A 22,015-nucleotide genomic window follows, 5' to 3' on the forward strand; every position below is an offset into this window, starting at 1 on the left:
GGATCACAATAGAGGGTCCTGGACAGAGCTGGAGAAAAATGTAGAACAAAATTCTCACTCACAAAAAAAAAAAAAAAAAAAAAAGACCAGACTTACTGGTCTGACAGAGAGTGCAGAAACCCCAAGAGTATGGCCCCCAGACACCCTTATAGCTCAGTAATGAAGTTAGTCCTGAGGTTCACCCTTCAGCCAAAGATTAGCAAGGCCCATAAAACAAAGTGAGACTAAACGGGCACACCAGTCCAGAAGTAAAGACAAGAAGGCAGGAAGGGACAGGAAAGCTGGTAATGGGGAACCCAAGGTCGAGAAGGTGAGAGTGTTGACATGTCGTGGGGTTGGTAACCAATGTCACAAAACAATATGTGTATTAATTGTTTAATGAGAAGCTTGTTTGCTCTATAAACCTTCATCTAAAGTATAATAAAAAAAAGAATTGAAAATAAAATAGACTCCCCTCTATACACAAGCTTTCCAGATAACACATAACAAAAAACAATATAGCCAAGCTTGGAAGAAAGAAGCGATAAGCCAGGGGTCGGTAAATGAAGAGGGAACTAGAAGTCAGATCGGTAAAGGAGCACCAGGCCCTAAAAGACAAATGCTGGGCTTTCTACCCCCAAGTAGGGACAGAGATTTTAGCCACGAATGAGGTGGGAAGCCATAACATTTCAGACATTTCAGTCTTCACAAAGCCATTGATGGTTGCCCTCCTCATATAGAATGGACTAGAAAAAAATCCACCTACCAGTTCAGGAAGATATGAGAAAGCTTGTTACCTGCCTGGATTCTGGGAATAACAACTATGGACACAAATAAACAAGTCTCTAGTGAGAAAGCAAAAGTTAAGCCTTTATCACATACAAAAGTGTGGGGCCCACATTTATAGAACCTATGTAATGTGGAAACCCTAAGTCAAGACATTGACAAAAACATTGGTCTAGGACCACAGAAACAAGTAAGACAGACAACCATGTAATGAACTACTTTGTGGCAGCACAGAAAAACTTAGCATCTTGCTTATAAATACCAGCTTACAGTAAACAATTAGAACCCACATGAAAGAGGAAAAAAAAAAAAGCAGCTCTCTTCAATGCCTGCTGGACTCCCAGGAGAAGATCTGCAATGCTTCCTTCCTTAACTGTGGGCACTACAGTAAACCACTGACCCCCACACAAGTAGGTGCAATTATACTCCATGCAATTTAGGTAACCCAGTCCTAACTCCAGGGAACCTTCTGAAGCAGAAGTCTGCCTTGAGGCAGCAGACCCAACCTGCCCTCAGGAACAGGAAGATGATAGATCTTATCTTACCAGTGAGACTAGAATCCTTGATACCCCAGGATTCTAGGATTTATCATTCTGCTTTGATAGGATCTTATTTTATATAGAAACAGCACAAATCAAAGAAATGTTATTCAATAGGTATCTGCAATTGCTTTTACCTCAGGATATTTGCAGTGGCTTTCCTCTCCTGGGGAAGAAGGTCTGGGTCCCGCAAAACTTCTTCTAGTAAATTTAGGACGTTCATCTTTAATTCGTTGTTAAGTTCAAAATCCTATAAAATAAAACAAATCTTTTTTTATTTGGGCTTTGAAGGGGTTAGCTCTATGACAGCTGAGATCATTTCTCATGATAAATTCTCTAGAGGCTACATATGGGAGTTAAAATGCATGGATCCTAGAGCTCACCCCACAGATCCTTATTTAATTGGTTTCAGATAGGGGCTCTGTTGATATTTCTGATAGACTCCTCAGATGATGCAAATGTGCAGCCTGGGTTAGAACTGCTCTTCCCTCTAGGGACAGCAATTTGGAAGCGTCCTTAGTAAACCTTACAAGACTCTTGTCTCCCACTGCCTGCACCCGTGTAGTCCCCAACATACCCCCACATATCACATACACACATTCACACTATTCCAGAATTAACACATTTCTTTGGTTCCTCAAAGAAATATGTACATCCCTTAGCCTGGAACGTTGTGCCTCCTCCTCACATGTTTATTTCTAATCATCTTTGAGGTCTACGAAGTGTTGACATTCTCTCAGGAGCCCTCCTTATGTTACCCAGTGTGGCTTGGAGATCTTCCTCATGTTCTCATGGTTCCTCCTATCATAACTCACCGTATTGTAATGGCCAATTGAATTGCCTGGTTTCCACTGGACCATGAGTAAGATCAGTAACTGGGTCATAGCAATGGCTCAAAAAATATTTGTTGCAAGAATAAAATCTGTCATGTGGGCAGTGACTCGAATGAACCCACAACATAGACACGCTAAGGGCTAAAGAACAAATGATATTCACAAACCAATGGGGAAATGTCAAAAGAACTTAAGAGGAAGATTGAAGGAGTAGCTACTGGGCAAATCTGTGACAATATGAGCATTAAAATGAATAATGAGGGTAATGAGTAATAACTTATTTTTGAATAAAAAGAATCCACAGGTCTCTACTGATGCTCCCAAACAAATGCAGAGATAGATAAACACACAGAGGTAGTAGAAGATAAAACCATTGTTTATAGTGGAAGTCCAACTAATAAATTCAAATGAATATAAGAATTAGAAGCCATCTTCAACCAGTAATCAGTAATAACTGATTCAGGCAAGAATCATGAATGCGTGCTGAAATGGCTGAATGAAATTTATTGGGGAACAGAATATTAATAGTGTCAGAATACCCCCCCCCAACATTACTTATTACTAACAAAGGGAGAATCTGGCAGACATCATCTTAACCAAGTGACCAAAGTTAACATTACCAACAGTGGGACAAATTGACATCGTGTCACTGCTGTAATGCTCTGCTAAGAATATATCACTTACTTAGCATTTCTGCCCAAAATGCATAATCTTAATATAAATGTGGGGAAGCAGGCAAACCCATTGGAGGAATATTCTACAAAACAACTGCTCTGTATTCTTCAAAAAATTTCAATGTCATGAAAGACAAAGAAAAAGTGCATCAAATGGACAAGAACTAAATGCAATGTGTAATCCTCAATTGGATCTGGAATCAAGGGGAAAATGCTATAAAGGACATTACTGGGACAAGCGGCAAAAATTGGATCAGGTCTATGTAGTAGTTGAGAGCACTCTACTAGTGCTAAGTTTTCCTGAATCTGATAATTTTGCTGTGGCTAAGTAAGAGCACTTCTTTGTTCTAAGAGGGAGGGAGAGACGGAAGTAGGGGGGAGCAGAGAGAGGGAGAAAAATGTGGCAAAAATGTTAACAATTAGTGATTCTAGATGTATCTCCATATACAATACATTATTCTGACAATTTTTCTCTAGATTTGAAATTTCAAGATAAAAAGTTGGGAAAAAAAGAACAAAAAGGCAAAATTGTGGCTATTACCTGCTTTGATTGAACACATTCTTATAAAACACCTACAGGCAACGTACTAGGATTGTTACGTGTTAGAGGTGAACTCAACAGCTTTGGAGGGTCATACTCTGATAAACTTTATCTGTGCATGTACAGGCAGAAGTGTTTATTTTCCCTCCTATACAAACTTACTATAACTGACTTTTAACTTGAAGGACAATAATTTTGAAGCACTGACATTCTGAGTGTTTTAAAAGCTTGGAAAGAACATTGCTAATTGCAATGAATTAGATAAAAAGAAAACAGGTAGCATAGTCTTATTATATTTAGTAAATCAGGGACCAAAAGCCTCTAATTTCACAAACTGTAGATAATGCAAAGTCTAATCTAATTTGAGTGCAATATTTTTGTGCCTCGGTTTGGCGGGGAAGTATATCATTCTTCTCAATGTTTCATGTTCACTGTTTGACAGTCAATACCCATCACTACAATTCTACTCTATTCCATATGGTCTCTATGAGTAGGAATCAACTCAAAGGCAACGGGTTTGGTTTTCAGTTTATCCATTACTACAACGGGAACAGGGTGATTCAATGGTAGCATTCTCACCTTCCACGTGGGACACCGGGGTTCAATTCCTATCCAATGCACCTCAAGCACAGCCACCACCCATCTGTCAGTGGAGGCTTGCATGTTGCTATGATGCTGAACAGGTTTCAGCAGAGATTCCAGACTAAGATGGACTAGGAAGAAAGGCCTGGTGATCTACTTCTGAAAATCAGCCAGTGAAAACACTATGGATTGATCCACAATCAATCATGGGGATGGTGTAGGACCAGGCAGCGTTTTCTTCTGTTGTGCGTGGGGTTGCCATGGGTCAGGGCCAACTGGAACGTAGCTAACAGCAACAACGACATCCATTATTTCAGGAACAGGAGCCAGCCATTGGGGGGCCCAAGGGCAACACATATGTTAATATCTGTTATCAATTTTAGGACTTTAGATGACTTGGTTTCCTAAAATTTCAGCTACTTATTAATATCTTTTTTGCCGTTAATTTTTTCCTTTTAAAATGCATGCAAGGAAAAAAGAGTAATATTTTGCTACTGTTTTTTCTTTGACCCCTCATCCTCCTTTCAAGGTAAAGTAAAGATGCTCATAAACAGCTAATGAGCTCACGTACTTCAATCTGTGTGTACTACCAAAGAATCTGTCAGCCATTGGGAGCCTATTTCTTAGTGAATATTTGATAAATACTAGTGAGACACAGAGTCCTCATGTAGCTCTGTTGCGTTTCTAATGCTGTAAATAATCTGATGATCATAAATGGCAGGATTAGTGTGAAGGACATCAGGGGAGTGTTTGGACCTTACTGACTGCTAATTAGTGGTTTAATAACAAGCATCATCAAGCACCTACTGTGCCCCATAAGGCACCTCCTGGGCTCAACAGGCAGAACACTTTCAAGGTGCCAGGAAGGCACGTTGTTTTGAAAGGTCTTTTTAAGGAAAACAGAATGTAATTTTATTATTATGAGCTTTGGGAAGACTAGCCTGAGAGAGACTTCGGAAAGACTTCAGTGAAATCTCCCGAGACACTATTAGAAGCATGATGAATGGTTACAGTTGAGTATTTGCTCAGCTCATGATCTGGCTAATATAAAGCAGATTGTCTAATAACAGCTGAGTACAAAATGCAAGCATTATCAATCATAATATCCCCTGACATTTGTTGTAGAGAAAAATTTGAACGCCGTTTCAAAGTAAAACAGAGGTTTATGGAGGGTTTAAAACAATTGCAATTGGGGAACTACATAGCACACTGAAAGGGAACCATGTAGTCCAGGGCAGTTTTGTCATGCAAGTATTTTTATGAGGTAAAAAAGAGGTACTAAACCATGGGGGGGGGGCAGTTATAGGAAAATCAATGAATACTGTAACAATATTGGTTACTGATTATTAATAGCATAGTTAGTGATTACAGATACTTTCACAGGATGCTTAGATCATGGTCACAAGATGCTGACATGTATTTTGTCTATCTCGAAAAAACACTTTGCTGGCAACAACACCCAGACAACACGCTTCCTTAGTATGTCAAGTACGTGTATTTTGGGGGATGCAGATGGCACTTGGTCAAGACCCCTCGATGCATATGGTTTCACATCCTGGTCTGCCCACCAAGGAAAAACATATTTTTCTCAAAAACATAGCTGTGAGTCTAGAAATATAGATTAAAATTAGATAGCATGGTCAGCATATTATGCCTCTGTCTCACTGACTGCACTGAAAGTACCCAACCCGCCCCCCCGCCGCCCAGGCACATTTGCACAGGTCTTTACAACATACAAAGTAATCTCCTGTATATTATTTCAGCAGTTCCTAACCACAGCCCAGTGACAGACCAGGCAGGAACCATGATCCATTTACACGTGGGGTCCCGAGGCTGAAGAGACTAACTGTATGGGCTGAGATAAGAGATGTAAGGAGGTGGTGGGGCTGGGACTAGAACACAGGTCTCCAGTCTAACTCCTGCCCACAGTCCTTTACACGGTGCTTCTCAAATGGTCGTGTGCACAAAAGTTACGGGGCTGGGGTCGGGGGGTGGGGGTCTTGTTAAAATGCAAATTCTGATTCAGCAGGTCTGAGACTAGGGATGAGAGTCATTCCCTAACAAACTTCTAGGTGATAATGATGTTGCTGATCCCCAGACCATACTCTGAGTAACAAGACTTCCCACCGTCTTTATTAAAAAAAGAGAAAAAAAAAAAAAGTCATGTGAAAAACAAGTCCTTAAAACATGATTTTTAAAAATCTGAATCCTCTGAAGGACTACTTAGAATGCCTAATTTTATTTTTTTACATATATATATATATATAATGCAGAATTGGTCATTCAAAAGTCCCTGTTAACAATATATTAGCCGCTATTCATTAGAAGGAGCCTTAGTGGTGCAATGGTTAAGAGCCTGGCTGCTAACCAAAAGGTCGGTAATTCAAATTCACCAGCTGCTCCTTGGAAACACTATGGGGCAGTTCTACTCTGTCCTATAGCGTCACTATGCATAGGAATGGACTTGGCGGGAACAGGTTTGGTTTATTCATTAAAAAGAAATATACCCTATTTAAATTCAGAGGTATATTACTCATAATAAATCTGCTTGACAGCCATTTTGTAATTATCTAGAAGGTAATTTTTGACTAGATCTCCCCAAGCCCTGGAATGATGAATGAAAATCTGGGTAGTGTAATGAACATCAGAGCACCTTCTTGGAGGCAGTAGTCAAGGCGTCCACAAGATGGCACTCCTGGGTTGGCTGGATCCTTGGAAGTCGCATCCACCTTTCTGCCCAACCTGGTGAGCGGGCTGCAGAGCGGGAAAGGCCCTCAGCAGGGAACTGGCTGCTGAAGGTTATCACACAAACCTTCATGCTCGCAAATGAGCAAACCCTGTGGCACCCTAGGGAATCTGAGGCATATCACTGCAACTTAATTTTTATTTTCCAGTTCATGAAGCAAGGATGAGGAGAGAGAAAACTGGGAAGAAAAAAAACAAAAAACCAACAAAGGGGACAGCCCAGCAAATGTGAAACTTTTACATTCTGATCCTTAAAAATAGAGACCACATCTCTCTTTCAACAACAACTACTGAGCACCTCATTAAATAAGGCTCTGGGGGAGAGGCAGAGCAGCAAACAGAAGTCTGGGCAGGCAGACAGATGGACACATTAACCAAATGCAGGTGAGTGCTTGGTAACATGTGAATGAATCTTGGGAGAGGGGCTGGACCTGGTGGTGTGGGTCTGGGAGCCACTTGCAAAGAGGTGACAGCTCAGGCAGACAGCATGGATGAAACTGTCAAGGAATGAATGGAGTGTGGCACCTAGGAAATGCTTAAACAAAAAAGGAGCCCTGGTGGGACAGAGATCAAGTACTCAGTTGCTAACTGAAAGGTTGGCGGTTTGAACCCACCAGCCGCTCCACAGGAGAAAGATGTGGCAGTCTGCTTCTGTAAAGATCACAGCCTTGGAAACCCTATGAGGCAGTTCTACTCTGTCCTATAGGGTACCGTCGAGTCGATTTTGTCATGTGACAGAGTAGAACTGCCCTATATGGTTTGCCCCATAGGGTTTTCTTACCTGTAGCCAAGGCAATCTTTACAGTAGCTAATTGCGAGCTCTTTCTCCCACGGAGCCACTGGCTGGGTTTGAACTACCAGTCTTTCAGTTAGCAGCCAAGCACTTAACTACTTGCGCTACCAGGGCTTCTTAGCAAATGCTTCAAAACAAACCCACTACCGTTGAGTCGATTCCAACTCATAGCAACTCTATAGGACAGAGCAGAACTGCCTTATAGGTTTCCAAGGCTGTAAATCTTTACAGAAACCCACTGCCATGACTTCCTCCTGCAGAGCAGCTAGTGGGTTCAACCTGCCAACCTTTTGGTAAGCAGCTAAGTGCTTTAACCACTGTGCCACCAGGGCTCCTTAGCAAATGCTTAGGAACTCAAAATTACCGTATTAGTTTCCTAGGCTTCTGTAACAAAACACCACAAAGTGGGTGCCTTAAGACAACAGAAATTAATTGTTTCACAGTTTTGGAGGCCAGACGTCCAAAATCTAAGTGTCAGCATGGCCATCCTCTCTATGAAGGCTGTAGCGGAGGGCACTCCCTGGCCTCTTCCTAGCTTCTAGTGGTTGCCAGCTATTCTTGGCATTCCTTCGCTTGTAGGTGCCTTACTTCAGTCTCTGCCTCCGTCATCACAAGGCCTTCTTCCTGTGTTTCTCGGCCCAAACTCCTCTTCTTAGAAAGACACCAGCCATCAGATTAGGACCTACCCTAATGCAGCATGACCTCATTTTAACTTAATTACATCTGCAAAGACTTTATTTCCACATGAGGCCACATTCACAGGTACAGGGAGTTAGGATTTCAATCTATCTTTCTGGAGGACACAATTCAATCCACCACAACGACCAATTGATGGTGTTAGAATCCTCTTAGGTAAGCTATTGTGAGATGGGAATATTTCAACCATTATTTTACTAAGATGCTTTTCTCAGACACATTCATACACATTAGGAACGTCAATATTTTCTTGCAGATTGGTGGACAACCTGAGGTAATGAGAATAATAACTAACACTTAATGACGGCTTGCCATACGCCAGCTAATGTTGTAACCACTTCATTGTCTAATTTACCTCAGTAGCAATCCTGTAACTTATTTACCATCATTATTATTTCCATTTCCTTTGTTACTATTCCCTTTTTACATATGAGGAAGTTAAGGTACAAAAGATGTAAGCATCTTGTCTGAAGTCACACAGCTAGCAAGTGGCAGGCCTAGGATTTGAACCCAGGCAGTCTTGGCTAAAGCCTAAGCTTTTAACTGCTACACCACATGGCCTCTCAACAGAAAGAAACTATCACTGAATTAGTATCAGCAGGTTTGGGGAGGGGTGGACCGAAATGCACTTTAAAGAGTAGTTGGTTATTGTGCTGAGTTGGAAATTATTTCTCACCTATACAAACAACCAGTTGAGGCAGGGATCTTGGGACTTAGGTTTCCAGTGAGAACAAACTTATTAATAAGACTAGGCCATAGGACAGAGAAATTATCTGTGAAGCAATAAATCAGATTCTACAGCACTATAAAACTAATCCCTGTTGACAGTTTAGGCATTTTGGAAATTGCATTCATTCTTTCAGGAGAGCAAGGTAATAATTAGTAATATACTACATATGGCCCAGGGAACTCTAGGACATTGGTAAAATCTGATTCAATAAACACAGTTTGAGGGTAAGGAGAATTATGAGAGTAATTTTCTCACTTTAATCAGTACAGTGTATTCCTAATTATGGCCAGAGTTTTTAAAAGGAAAGTGGAAATACTGCAGAGCAAAGTAAAACCACGTAAATAATCTTAAAACCTGGAACAAAGGGCTCATAAGGAAGGAGCTTAGAATGCTTCAAGCTCAAAAACAAGAGACTGGGGTTTAACTTAGTGGTTTTCAAAAAACGAAAGCATTCGACTCTGTCTTCTTTGTCTACAAAAGATGAGGAATTTAACTTATATGTGGTGTGGATTTAGGTTTGATTTGGGCCATTTTGCAAACTGGCAAACCAAGTGTCTTAGTTATCTAGTGCTGCTATAACAGAAATACCCCAAGTGGATGGCTTTAACAAACAGAAATTTATTCTCTCACAGTCTAGGACGCTAGAAATCCAAATTCAGGGCGCCAGCTCCCAGGAAAGGCCTTCTTTCTCTGTCAGTTCTGGGGGAATGTCCCTGTCATCAATCTTCCCCTGGTCTAGGAGCTTCTCAGCACAGGGACCCCAGGTCCAAAAGACAGACGCTTCTCTCTTGGTGGTATGAGTTCCTCTCCTCTCTGCTCAATTTTCTCTTTTATATCTCAAAAGAAAGTGATTCAAGATACAACCTAATCCTGTAAATTGAGTTCTGCCTCATTAACATAACTGTCTCTAATCCTGCCTCATTAACATCACAGATGTTAGGATTTACAACACATAGGATAATCACATCAGGTCACAAAATGGTGGACAATCACACAACACGGCCTAGCCAAGTTGACAAACATTTTTAGGGGACACAATTCAATCCATAACACTGAGTCAAAGTTGCTGACTGACTATCCCCCGACAAAACAAAAAACACTGCTGTCTAGTCGATTTCGACTCATAGCAACCCTATAGGACAGAGTAGAACTGCCCCACAGGGTTTCCAAGGAGCAGCTGGTGGATTTGAACTGTTGACCTTTTGGTTAGCAGCCGAGCTCTTAATCACTGTACCACCAAGGCTCCCAAGATGTATGCAAATCAACCTTGACAGGTATAGGACACACACTTTTGGTTACTCATTTTCATGAACTAGAGATAACACACCTCTAAATGAATGTGGTTTCGAGTCTTTTGGAGGGGAAGCTTTACTCAGAACTTTAATATTTAAACTCGATCCCAAAGGAGTCTCTGCTTACCAAAAGCTGGGACAATGGACCCTGCACACCACCTGCTTGGCCTTGTCAATCCGCCACCATCTGCCCTGCCTGTCTCCACGCCACCTCTGGGCAACCAAGACTCCGAATCAGGATTTCTCACTGAGAAGTGAAATGGTAGGATTTTCCAGCATTCCCATTGCCTTCCTACAAACATATTTCTAAATATATGTTTATAAATTTTCACTTTCATACTACAAAAAGAACAGCCTAATTGGAAAAACATAAGGAAGGGCAAGAAGTTTAGAATTAAACCCTACAAAGCAAACTATAGTAATTTTAAACTTTATTCTACCTGTTCAACACTTACACCACCAGTTACCATCAGGTCAATTCTGACTTATGGCAACCCCATGTGTGTCAGGGTAGAATTGTGCTCCGTAGAATTTTCAATGGCTGATTTTTTGGAATTAGGTTGCCAGGCCTTTCTTCTAAGGCACTTCTGGATGGACTTTAACCTCCAACCTTTTGCTTAACAGCCAAGCACTTTAACCATTTGCACCACCCAGGAACTCTGTTCAATACTTAAAAACAACAACAACAACAACAAAATTGCTGTCAAGTCAATTCTGACTCATGGTGATTCCATGTGTGCCGAGTAGAAAGACACTCCACAGGGTTTTCAAGGCTGTGCCTTTCTTCTGAGGCACCGATGGGTGGGTTTGAACTGCCTACCTTTAAGTTAGTAGTTGAGCACTTGACTGCAACTCCCTGGGACTTCTTGTTGCTGGGTGCCTTCAAGTCGATTCGACTCAGAGTGACCCTATAGGACAGAGTAGAACTGCCCCATAGGGTTTCCTAGGCTGTAATCTTTACGGGAGCAGACCACCGGGTCTGGTGGGTTCACAACACTGACATTTCAGTTAACAGCCAAGTGTTTAACCATTGTGCCACTGGTGCTCCTCGTCCCCAGGGACTTACTAGTTATTAATTACTTATAAGTTTCTAGAATCTTCAAAGAAGAGAAGAATATATAGGAAATGTATATCTGACTATAATCTAGGAGCTAATGTTCCAAAAAAGGTAGTAAAACCCAGATAAAATTAAACCCCATATTTGGTAAGCACAGTACTTTACTCCTGGTGGGCCCTCAAATGCCTGTTGAATGAATGGACAAAATTCCCTGGGGAGGTTACTTGACTTTGAGATAAGTGGTAATAAACTACCTAATTCTTCTTCAACTGGGTGGATTAGGAAATTAGCAGATGTGAAGTGGGAGGCTACTGGGAGAAGGCACAGTACAAATGTGGAAGATATGTTAGAACAAAAATAACCGGGAAGAGCAAATGGCAATGAATGACACCAACTCAGTGAGAAAAAAAAATCTAGAAAACCACTTATTTGATCATTTTCTGAGAAATGACTCTACATTTGAATGACTTGCTAAAACAGCCTCTACTCCTAAGCAGCTGTACTTACAAGAATATTTGAATACTGCCCCACAGCCCTGAAATCAATTGCTCCCAGGCTTATATCTTTAAGCCTCAAAACGGAATCAGTTCAAAAACAATTTTATCAGAAAAGAGAGTCTTTTTCCAGATGCTGTGTTTTCTACTGGTTTCTAGATTGGTGGTTAATTGATACAGATTGTAGCTTTCAAGACAATGACAAAGACTGCAGGGAAAAAAAAGTCTGGAAGTGCCTGCTTTTCATTAAGATTTTTTAATTTCCTTGGTTACCTCAAACCCATTGCTGTCAAGTTGGTTCTGACTCATAGCGACCCTATAGGACAGAGTGGAACTGCCCCATAGGGTTTCCAAGGCTGTAAATCTTTACAGAAACAGGCTGCCACACTTTTCTCCCTCTGAGCAGGTGGTGGGTTTGAACCCCTTCACTGCTGAGTCACCAGGGCTCCTTATTTCCTTCGTTATATAATGCTAAATGCCAACAAATTATCTTGGAGTTTAACTCTAATGTAAGCCTTAGGAAAATACTAGAAAGTGGTCTATAAGTTACACTTTGTTTTCCTTGCCCTGATCTATAAGAGGGGAAAAGATTGATAAAGCGGGTAGGTAAACTGTATATCATTCCTTCCCCCATGGAAAAGATACGCTCAGAGTTATAGAAGCATGGTATTAGTAGAGTCTTTGACACCGTTCGTGGAGAAACTGTATGCAAAGAAATTGGGAGACACAGACTGGTGATATCTGAGAGCAAGCTGGGAGGACAGAAACACAAAGAAAAGGGCAACAGTGAGGCAAAACCTTAGGGCCGGAAGTAACCAGCTGATGAACAAATATCAAGTTGGCTCCTGGGAGCCCTGTTGTTAGTTGCCTTTCAGTAGGCTCTGACTCACGACGACCCCAAGTGTGCAGAGCAGAACTGCTCCATTGGGTATTCAAGGCTGTGACCTTTCAGAAGCAGATCACCAGGTCTCTCTTCCGAGGTGCCTCTGGGTGAGTATGAACCACCAGCCTTTTGGCTAGTAGGTGAGCGCTTAACCATTTGTACCACCTTGGGACTCCACCTGGAGCCACTAAGGCAGCATTAAAGTGATAGAGGAGAACTGGTTCAGGTCCTGCCTAAACAACAAGAACTAGGTGATAATATCCCAGTAAAGGGCCTGTCTTTCCATTCCCCACTCTGAGGAGTCAGCAGTGTGCCATGGTCTCCTGAAACGCCTCTGAGGTCCAGAGAGAGAATATAAGAGTGGGGAATGCAAATTATAAAACATAAGGGTTCACCACACACTTACATCAGAAAACTCAGATAAACAAGAAGCTATGGTTGTAGATAAAATCCCACATGGTGCTTCTCAATGTTCTCTCTGTCAACGAAATCCATCCACAAAAGGTTAAAGAATCCCACTGGTTCTACAGGGAAACATAAATCCTGTCTTGGCAACTAATGGAAATTGAAAATAAGTTCCATTTAAGACACTAGCTTCTTAAATGCTTACTTTTATTTTACGCTGCCTTAAATAATCCTGTTGTAAATGTCTCACCAAGTGTTTTCTTTCTTTTTTTTAAGAAAAGCACAGAAAGCTTAACGAGAGTTTAAAGAATAACAATAGGGATCTATAAAAGATAAGAAAAAACTTTGGTAAAAAAGGAAGTAGGGTTTTTTTTTACTTGGTTGTTTGCCTGGATCAGGTTTAAAAAAAAAAATAAAGTTAGAGAATGAAAATCTATCTTCAAGATTTTAAAAAAAAAATCCATATTCGTCAGATGATAGTTTCTTACATTTTATATTTTTCAGAGCATTTTGACATATAATTCATGTGTGCATAAAAATCTCATACAGATAATTTTGCCTGTTTCACAAATGAGGAAGACAGCAAGTTAACATCGGAATGCAGACAAGCATTCAGGTTTCCCAATTTCTCTCCTCACATTAGTTGTTTTTGACCCAGGAATCTCTGAAGAGCTAATGTGAAATGTGATGCCTAAGGCAATCTGCTCTGGGGGAAGGAGAAGGGGAAAATGTCAATAAAATAATACAGCAGGATAAAGTACTATCGTGATGAAAATAAGCATCAGTCCACGTGTCCATGAGATCCGGAGGAGCCAAAAGGAACTCAATTACACTGAATGGATCATTCTCTGCTTCATTTTGGTTGCCTTCAAGGGAAAGGTGAGTTTGTGAACCAATGCTCGTTTACCCTTAGCAGATGTCTGTGATCTCTTAGCTTAGATAGACAGAGGTTAACAGGAAGTAGAATGGACAACTAAAAATAAATGAGCATGGATTAATAAGGATGAAATGAACATAAAAAATATATAACCCATTGGTTATTTTTGGATTTGGTGATTTTATAAAACCACTTGCAAGTTTGAAGCAGTAGATGAATACTTGTCATTAAGAAGAAATACTTCATAGCTGTTGGCATCTCACATTGAGATTAATTTTTATCTTCCTTTCATGGATTTCCCCATCAGCTCCCACTGGGAGGGGACAGGACCAGTAAAAATCAAACCAAGTGCTGTCGAGTGAATTCCAACTCATGGCAATCCCATGTGTGTCAGAGTAGATCTGTGCTCCATAGGATTTTCAATGGCTGATTTTTTTTTTTTTGATTGCTAGGCCTTTCTTCCGAGGCCTCTGGGTAGACTTGAACTGCCAACTTTTTGGCTAGCAGCCAAGTGCATTAACCACTTGCACCACTACAAGCCTAGTAGCTATTGCTATTTGAGGCCTCTGAGCAAGGGGCAGCATCATAAGCCATCTGTCAGGGTCGGATGTCTGGGGTCTTGAGGCCTCAAGAACAGACAGGGTTTCCTGACCTGTCACCTTCTGCAATGGCCAGCCGCCTGGTGGAGGTGGGCATGGGAGTCTTCTGATCCCCATCAGAATGTGAGAGGCGGGAGAGTGGTCACAGAAGGAATGGCATGCTCTGCCCCACATCAACCTTCAGCAAATACAAATCTATTGTTTAAGCAACACAAAGTAGACTCTGGGATGAAAGTAGCTTTTCTAAGTAAAGATTTAGAAACAACACCTAAGAGAGGGAAAGCACACGCAATGTTAAAATATGACTTTCTCACTATTTTTAACCAGAAGTGGATTTTTACATTTTATATGTTCAGTAGTCTGTGTCCCAAGAGTTGGCTGGTGAGATTGAAGAGGGTAAGAGCATAAACTGTCCAGCCAGAGTGTATGGGTGGGAGTCCTCATTCTGCCACTTGCTATTCGTGCAACCTTGAACAAACTAAACTCTCTGGGCTTCTATTTCCCCATCTGTAAAGCAGGGATAAAACAGTATCTACCTTTTCTCCTTCAAAAGGCTGGGGTGAGGGCTAAGTGAATTAATATTTGAAAACTGCTTAAAATAGTGCCTGACCGATGGTAAGTAAACATTTTTAAAAAATCGTGAGTGTGTCATTCAGAATGCAGAAACCAGCTTCTAAGTGGGGTGTTAGGTTCTCAAGTTGCCTGTAAGCACCATGTGACCCATATCATAAATAAAACAAGATGATACCTCAGGCTGGCTGATAGATGATTTCTATGGAATAAAGTGGTTCCTCCTTCTAGCTCAGGGTACTGGTGACACAGCTCCCCTGGAAGCGGACATATGGAATCCCCTCATGCAGCTGTGGTTAAGACTTGAGGAGGGGGTATTGTAAAGTCCTGAGCATCTTCAGGAAAGTGGGGACAAGAAACGCTCGCACATCTCACACACAGCAGAGGGAGGCATTCTTGCTCTTGCAAAGAGCTCAAAGATGAGACACCACGAGGTGGAGGCTGCCTACCGTGTTGAAAGGTACAGGATGGTACAGGACCTTGTGGCCTCTGGTAGGAGCTGGTATGGACCAGGAGAGGGCTGAGGCCAAGAATAGGAGGGATCTGGGAAGCAGTCCAAGAGCTGTCAGGAAAGGTGACAAGAGCTGCTAGTTCAGGAGCTGGTTGTCTCTTACACATTTCATTCTCCCGCCCACAGCAAAAGTCTGCACTGCGCGCATCCTGGCCCAACCTCCATTTCAGATTTGGAACAAAGAATGAATCTGAACTTGGTGCTCAAATTCAACACTGAATTTTGTAAATTTTCCTAGCAATGCCAAAAAAAAAAGCGAGAGAGAGAGTGCCCCCGTGTCTGTTGTCAAAACATTAAATAGGTGAATTGTATAAACTCTCATTTTAGGACAAATAGATCCCTGAGAGCCATCGCACCAGCACCCCCATCCACATCAATTAGGACATATTCCCTCATCACTGCTGACCTGGGACTGCAGGCCCAAAGCCCAAACTCTGTGGGACATAAGGATACTCACGGGTGGCTGCTAGGAAAACAGGCATCATCTGCTCTGAGATTTGTAACCCCAGCACCAAGTTACATAAGGCGTTACTTTTCTCTACCTAAACCTGAGATAGGTGTGTACCTCTTCAGCAGGCTTATTGCTGGAGCTGGAGCTTCGACCACCCCGTCGGGCTCCTGTTCCAGAGGAATGAGGCACTGCAGCAGAGTGGACGGAATGCTGAGCTGGACGTCAGCACACTGGGTTGGGTTCTCTGTGTACTTTGGAGTTACCTAGAACTGTGCTATTTAATACTGTAGCCATTAGTTACATGTGGCTATTTAATTAAATAATATTAAGAATCTACTTTCTCAGCCACTTTTCAAGCGCTTAATTAGCCACATGTGACTAGAGGATACTGTATTGGACCCTACAGACATAGAACATTTCCACCATCACAAGAAGTTCAATGGGCAACACTGACTGAACCTCATGGGGACTTAATTGCCTCACTGGCCAAATGGAGTGACAATCTCTTGCCTGCCTGAAGGCCAGCGATTAGACCAGATACCACCCCCACAAGGCTAGCTCTACAAGAGCAGCCATCTGTGACATTCTGAGCATCTAACTATGACAGTTATTCTACGTGTATTACCTCATGTAATCTGCACAATCACTAGATGGAATAGTGGTATTATCCTCATTGCTACAGATGAAGAAATGGAGGCATGGAGGAGCTAAATAGCTTGCTCAGTCACACAGCTGAAAAATGGCAGAGCAGGGATTCCAGTCCACATCACTCTGACTCTGAAACCTGTCAGAGTAGCCCCATCACTTTTCCAACAGATGTCCAAAGTCACCTCCAGTTCTGACATATACTGGGCTTGAATTCAGCTTCTACAGTAATTCCTGAAGTAATTCTTATAAAAACTTCTACCTTCATTTGCTATGAGTTACTACAGAGCTATGTGGTTGTAAGTACTGCTACTTCCTGTCTTATACCCAAAAGACAGTTAATCATTAGTTGTGTTCAAGAAGTGTCATGGAATATATATTTTAATAAGAAGACAGATAGGGACTCTTGTGTGTGTTTATAGGAGCAAGTATACAGCAAACCCTCTTATAATGAACAAAAAAGTATATGTATGTAAGAAGTATCATAAACAACATTAAAAGTAAAAGAAACAGAAGGTTAAAAATACTACTTTTAATATTTCATACTTTAGATGAAGTATGCAATATTAAAAAATTACAAAAAAGCATGTAAACTGAAATATTAACTCAAGAGTTCTTCAGTGTCAGCTAAATATGTATCTCTTTGCTCACCATAAAATGAATGTAAGAGGATTGAAATGAATTAGAAATACAGTAGCTGAGTTATTTTGATATATTCTATGAAATTGCTCTCTCAAAGTAATCGAGACTTCCTGTTTATCATAAACAGTGAATAAATCATCAAGCAGCTTCACTCTTTCTCACCAGTCCCACTAAACCACTCTATAGGCCCCACCCCTCCCCATTCTACTTGTAGTTTTGGGCAGGCACCAACGTCTTCCAGTATCTTTTAGTTACCCAGTCTAATTTCATTGATCAAATGTCCAATCCAGTATACTAATCAAAACAACAGGTCTATCTAAAATCAGCGGTCTCCCTTGTGCCCTAGCTCAGGCTGCTTCAAGCCTGGAAGCCTGCACAGGAAGCCCCTTCTCCCTCTACCACCCCCAATCGCTATTGCTTCTGATCCTCCAGGGCCAGATCCAGGGAAACAGCACAGTCTGCTGTGCTGCTGCAGGTGTAACCTGTCCCCGATTCCCTCCGGATGTGGCAGGTGGACAGTGGCTAGCTCATCATCCTGTGGGGCATGTTGAGGGAATTTTTGGAGACCTCTTCGCTGGAGACTTAGTTCAGCTCCCTGATTCAGTCAACGTCTGTTCCCCCCAGGCCCTGGGTTGCCAATGGCCCACTTCACCCAGACTCTCTATCTGGGTTGCATTGCTCCCCAGGCAGTCCTCTTGGGCAGGATCCAAGGCAACCAAGGCTGGATTCCACTTGGTGTACCTGGTTCACGGAAACATTTATGAATGCAGCTCATTCTCAATGCATTCACCTCTCTTCATTTGGCCCCAGGCAAGCATCTTTCACTTTTACACAGGGCAGGCTAACTGGGTGGTTTCCTTGAAGGTTCTCTCATTTGGCTGGAGGTAAGAAGGAAGCATCTCCTTCCCTTTCCAATGGTGGTAGGGAACTTAACACTGATAACTGTCCCCAGAAATCGCCCTCGAGCTGAGCTCTCCTGTCTCAACCTCTCATAGGTAGGTGATGACTGCTGTCAGGGCTGGTTTCACAAGCTCTTAGCTCATTTACTTTGGTAGCCTAACAACTCCCTAAGACCTACTGTACCTTCTCCTTTGCCTTTGGTCCTCTGCCTAAAAGTTTGAGACAATCAGAATAATCAGATTTAATCTGTCACACAAGTAATTACATAAGTACAACGCCTGTTGCTAGTTGCCGTTGAGTTGTCTCCAACTCACAGCAACCTTATATATAACAAAATGAAATGCTGTCTGATCCTGTGCCATCTCCAAGATCATTGGCATGTTTGAGCCCATTATTGTGGCTACTGTCTCAATCCATCTCATTGAGGGTGTCCTTTGTTTTCACTGACCCTCTACTTTACCAACCATGATGTCCTTTTCCAGCGATTTATCTTTTTTGATGATGTGTCCAAAGTAAGGAAGTCAAAGTCTTGCCATCCTTGCTTCTAATGAGTACTCTGGTTGTATTTCTTCTAAGATCGATTTGTTAGTTCTTTTGGCGGTCCACAGTATATTCAATATTCTTTGCCAACACTACAGTTTGAAAGCATCAACTCTTCTGTCTACCATTTTCATTATCCAACTTCTGCATGCATAAGAGGCAACTGAAAAGACTAGGCTTGGGTCATATGCACCTCAGTTGCCAAAGTGACATCTTTGCTTTTTAAAACTGTAAAGTTTTTTTGCAGCAGATTTGCTGCAATGACTATGGGTGGGTATCTTTTCCCAATGATTGGAAGCTCTGTGAGGTCAGAGGCCCCTGCAACTGCTCACTCGCACACACTGTCAGCACACTCCTGTGCTCAGTTCTTGTAGTGAATGAAGGAGGTGAGAGAACTTAAAAAGAAGTAGCAACAATTCCTATACTTGAGGAAGTAGATTTTTATGAAACTAGGCCATTTTTGTCTGATTTCATGCCTTTTAAAACATGCTTCTAAGACTACAATTAAGAAAACGTGATCATTTCATACTCGGCCACCTGTCATTCAAACAGTGCCCAGAGTCTGACGAAGCCCATTTGTAACCTGTGGATTTAGCTACAGGCTCCTGCATCCCATACGTTCTATGGTCTATAAAATTCCTCAGGTAAGTGGACAGAGTATCTGTTCAGAATTGGTTGATCAATAAGGCAATTCAAGAAGACCAAAACTGCTATAAATTATATATGGAATGCCTGCAATAGGGAGTCAAGCACAGATCTGGATTCTCCAAAGCCAACCTGGAAGTCCCTCACCTGCTTGTCTGCTCACGGAAGACAAAAGAGATCACAGAGGCATCTAGTTAAAAACTCTGCAGCCCTGGCCCCTGCAGAGAGCCCTGGAATTGTGCAAATGGCAGTAAGAACCCACAGCAGGAGATGCCGGAGGAATGTGTGGACACCTAATGCAAAACACTTCCTGTACTTAGATTCTCTACAGACATAGCCTTGATTTCTGGTTCCTTAGTGGTTAGCGTCTGTCATGGCTGACTATGGAAACTTTACAGGCTAGGAAAGGACTCCTGGAGAGAAGGAACAGCAGCAACGTGAACATGTAAACACAATTCACAACTACTTACTGGGCATCTACCACGTGCCCCGCTCTACAGGACTGTGTGAAAGGAAAGACAAAGAGGAAGGAGACAAGCCCTGTCTGCAAGGAGCTTACAGGCTAGTCGTGGGGAGATGAACATGCATCTCTCCTGTATTTTAGCTGGAACTGATATAGTCACACAATTCTTTGTTGCAGTATATGTCCGTCACTGCTTCGTACACTCAACACCACTTTTCATTTTCACCACATCCTTGAGGGAGGTAAAGCAAAGACGGTTGTTCTCATTTTCAGATGAGGAAACTAACATGCAGAGAGGCTGAGTGACTGGCTCAGGGCCCCACAGGAGATATAGTGGCTGAGCTGAATAAGAACACAGGTCCCTTGACTCTGGGCTGCTTCTCCTTCTACTAATCCATAATAGCCAAGGCACATGAGAGAAACCTAGCTTGGCCTTGTGGCTTCACTTTCAATATAAAAGGCAACAAATGAGTGAGAAAGCTTAACAAATGAAAAGAAACTAGACCACAATGCATTACAGATGCAGATTTTTAGAATAAAAAACATATATATCTGGCTTCACTAAATACTTACTAAAGAAAAAGCTAGAAAGTTCCAGGAGAAGAAATAACATTCTAGCACCACATGGGGGATGAAACAGATGAGAAATAAATACATATCTAATAATTTGTGGTAGACTCGTTTCCCTAGGTTGTCTGGGAATAAATCGATATCTTAGAACTTCACTGTAGCGTTTCTGTTCTCTATAAATTGAAGTTGTGTCCCTGGGGAGTTCACCATATTAAGAAAATGCGATTGTTACCACAACTGGCTATATTTCTGAAATGAGTACAACTTCCTACTCATTTTTTTAAAAGCTAGTGATTCAAAATAATCAGGTTGCCACAACACGTTACCCTCTTTCTTAAATGGACTTAACTGGTACAGAGTCAATCGGATCATTAAAAACCATCTTGTCCAAGCCCTTTATTTTCTGATGGGAAAACCAAAGGCAAGAAAAGGGAGAGTTAGTTGACAGTCTGATTGTAGCCCAAGTTTTTGGAGCAGTGGTCCTATCTTATAGCTACAGCTTGCCTTTAGGAGAGTATAGACCTTCAGATAAACTTAGATAAAGGTACCAAGATGGGCTGTTGTTCTTTCTTTAAGAACCACAGCGTTCAGCTTGCTTAGAGTCCGGAAGTCAGGGGCCACACTCACATCTCACCTGAACTGAAACAGCTCATGAGAGGAGGCTGAGGGAACACGGCGTGGCTGGCCTCATAGATCTCTGCATATTGTCCGTAATAACCTCCAGGACCGTGAGCCAAAACCAGCTCTGACTATTCAAGCTGTCTGCCAACCCATTATCAAAATTACTCAAACTGTCCACGGTGGAGGCAAACAACTACCAACAGCAATACAATAAAGAGAAAGAAGTGAAACCCAGACACTCAAGCCAGCAAACAATGCCCTAAAACAGCTGTCAATCAGCAGAAACGTAACAGAAATGTCCTGCATGTATTGTACTTGTACAGAGAGGATAACCAAGAACTTGCAGGGATCACCAAGGTGACGGGATGTACACAAGATGAGGTTACGCCAGGACAATTAGGAACCAACTGCAGACCCCCAAATCCACTCACTCATGCAGGGAGGGTAAGAAAAGACAAATGAGTTAGTGATAAGAAACTTCCTTTGGTACATCAGTGAACTAAATAGCCCAGGGTCTACATTTCATATGGAGCCCTGGTAGTGCAGTGGTTAAGGGGTTGGATGCTAACCAAAAGATCAGCAGTTCGAATCGACCAGCCAGTCCTTGGAAACCCTATGGGGCAGTTCTACTCTGTCCTATAGGGTTGCTATGAGTCGGAATTGACTTGATGGCAATGGTTTTTTTGTTTTAAAATATTTTATACGGTAATCTTGTCAGAAGAAAAGACTGAATGCCTGAGTAATTTATACCACTCACACATGCCCCTGACATAGACAGAGTCTGAGAAGCGGGGATTCCTAGTGTGGCCCCTCTAATTGGAATTGAAGACAGAAACGCCTTTTGAAGTAACTTAGGCTGCAAAGTATTTGAACTGTTCAAACAAAAGCTAATATTTGTGTGCTTTTTGGGCTAGAACTAATGACCACTAGGACACAGTCTGAATAAAGAGTC

The 22,015-nt window shown here is 41.9% G+C and overlaps 1 protein-coding gene across 1 annotated transcript in view; it reads right to left on the reverse strand.

The window, feature by feature from the left end:
* The window catches only part of RASGRF2 (Ras protein specific guanine nucleotide releasing factor 2), a 281,781-nt gene that overhangs the window by 28,969 nt on the left and 230,797 nt on the right, over window positions 1-22,015 (reverse strand). Inside the window, exon 19 of the mRNA XM_004374457.2 lies at window positions 1,442-1,554. Within this exon, the coding sequence (XP_004374514.1) occupies window positions 1,442-1,554 (113 nt within the window). The remainder of the gene's footprint in view (window positions 1-1,441; window positions 1,555-22,015) is intronic.

This window comes from Trichechus manatus, unplaced genomic scaffold (genome assembly GCF_000243295.1).
Source record: "Trichechus manatus latirostris isolate Lorelei unplaced genomic scaffold, TriManLat1.0 scaffold00029, whole genome shotgun sequence".
In the NCBI taxonomy this organism is placed as follows: Eukaryota; Metazoa; Chordata; class Mammalia; order Sirenia; family Trichechidae; genus Trichechus; species Trichechus manatus.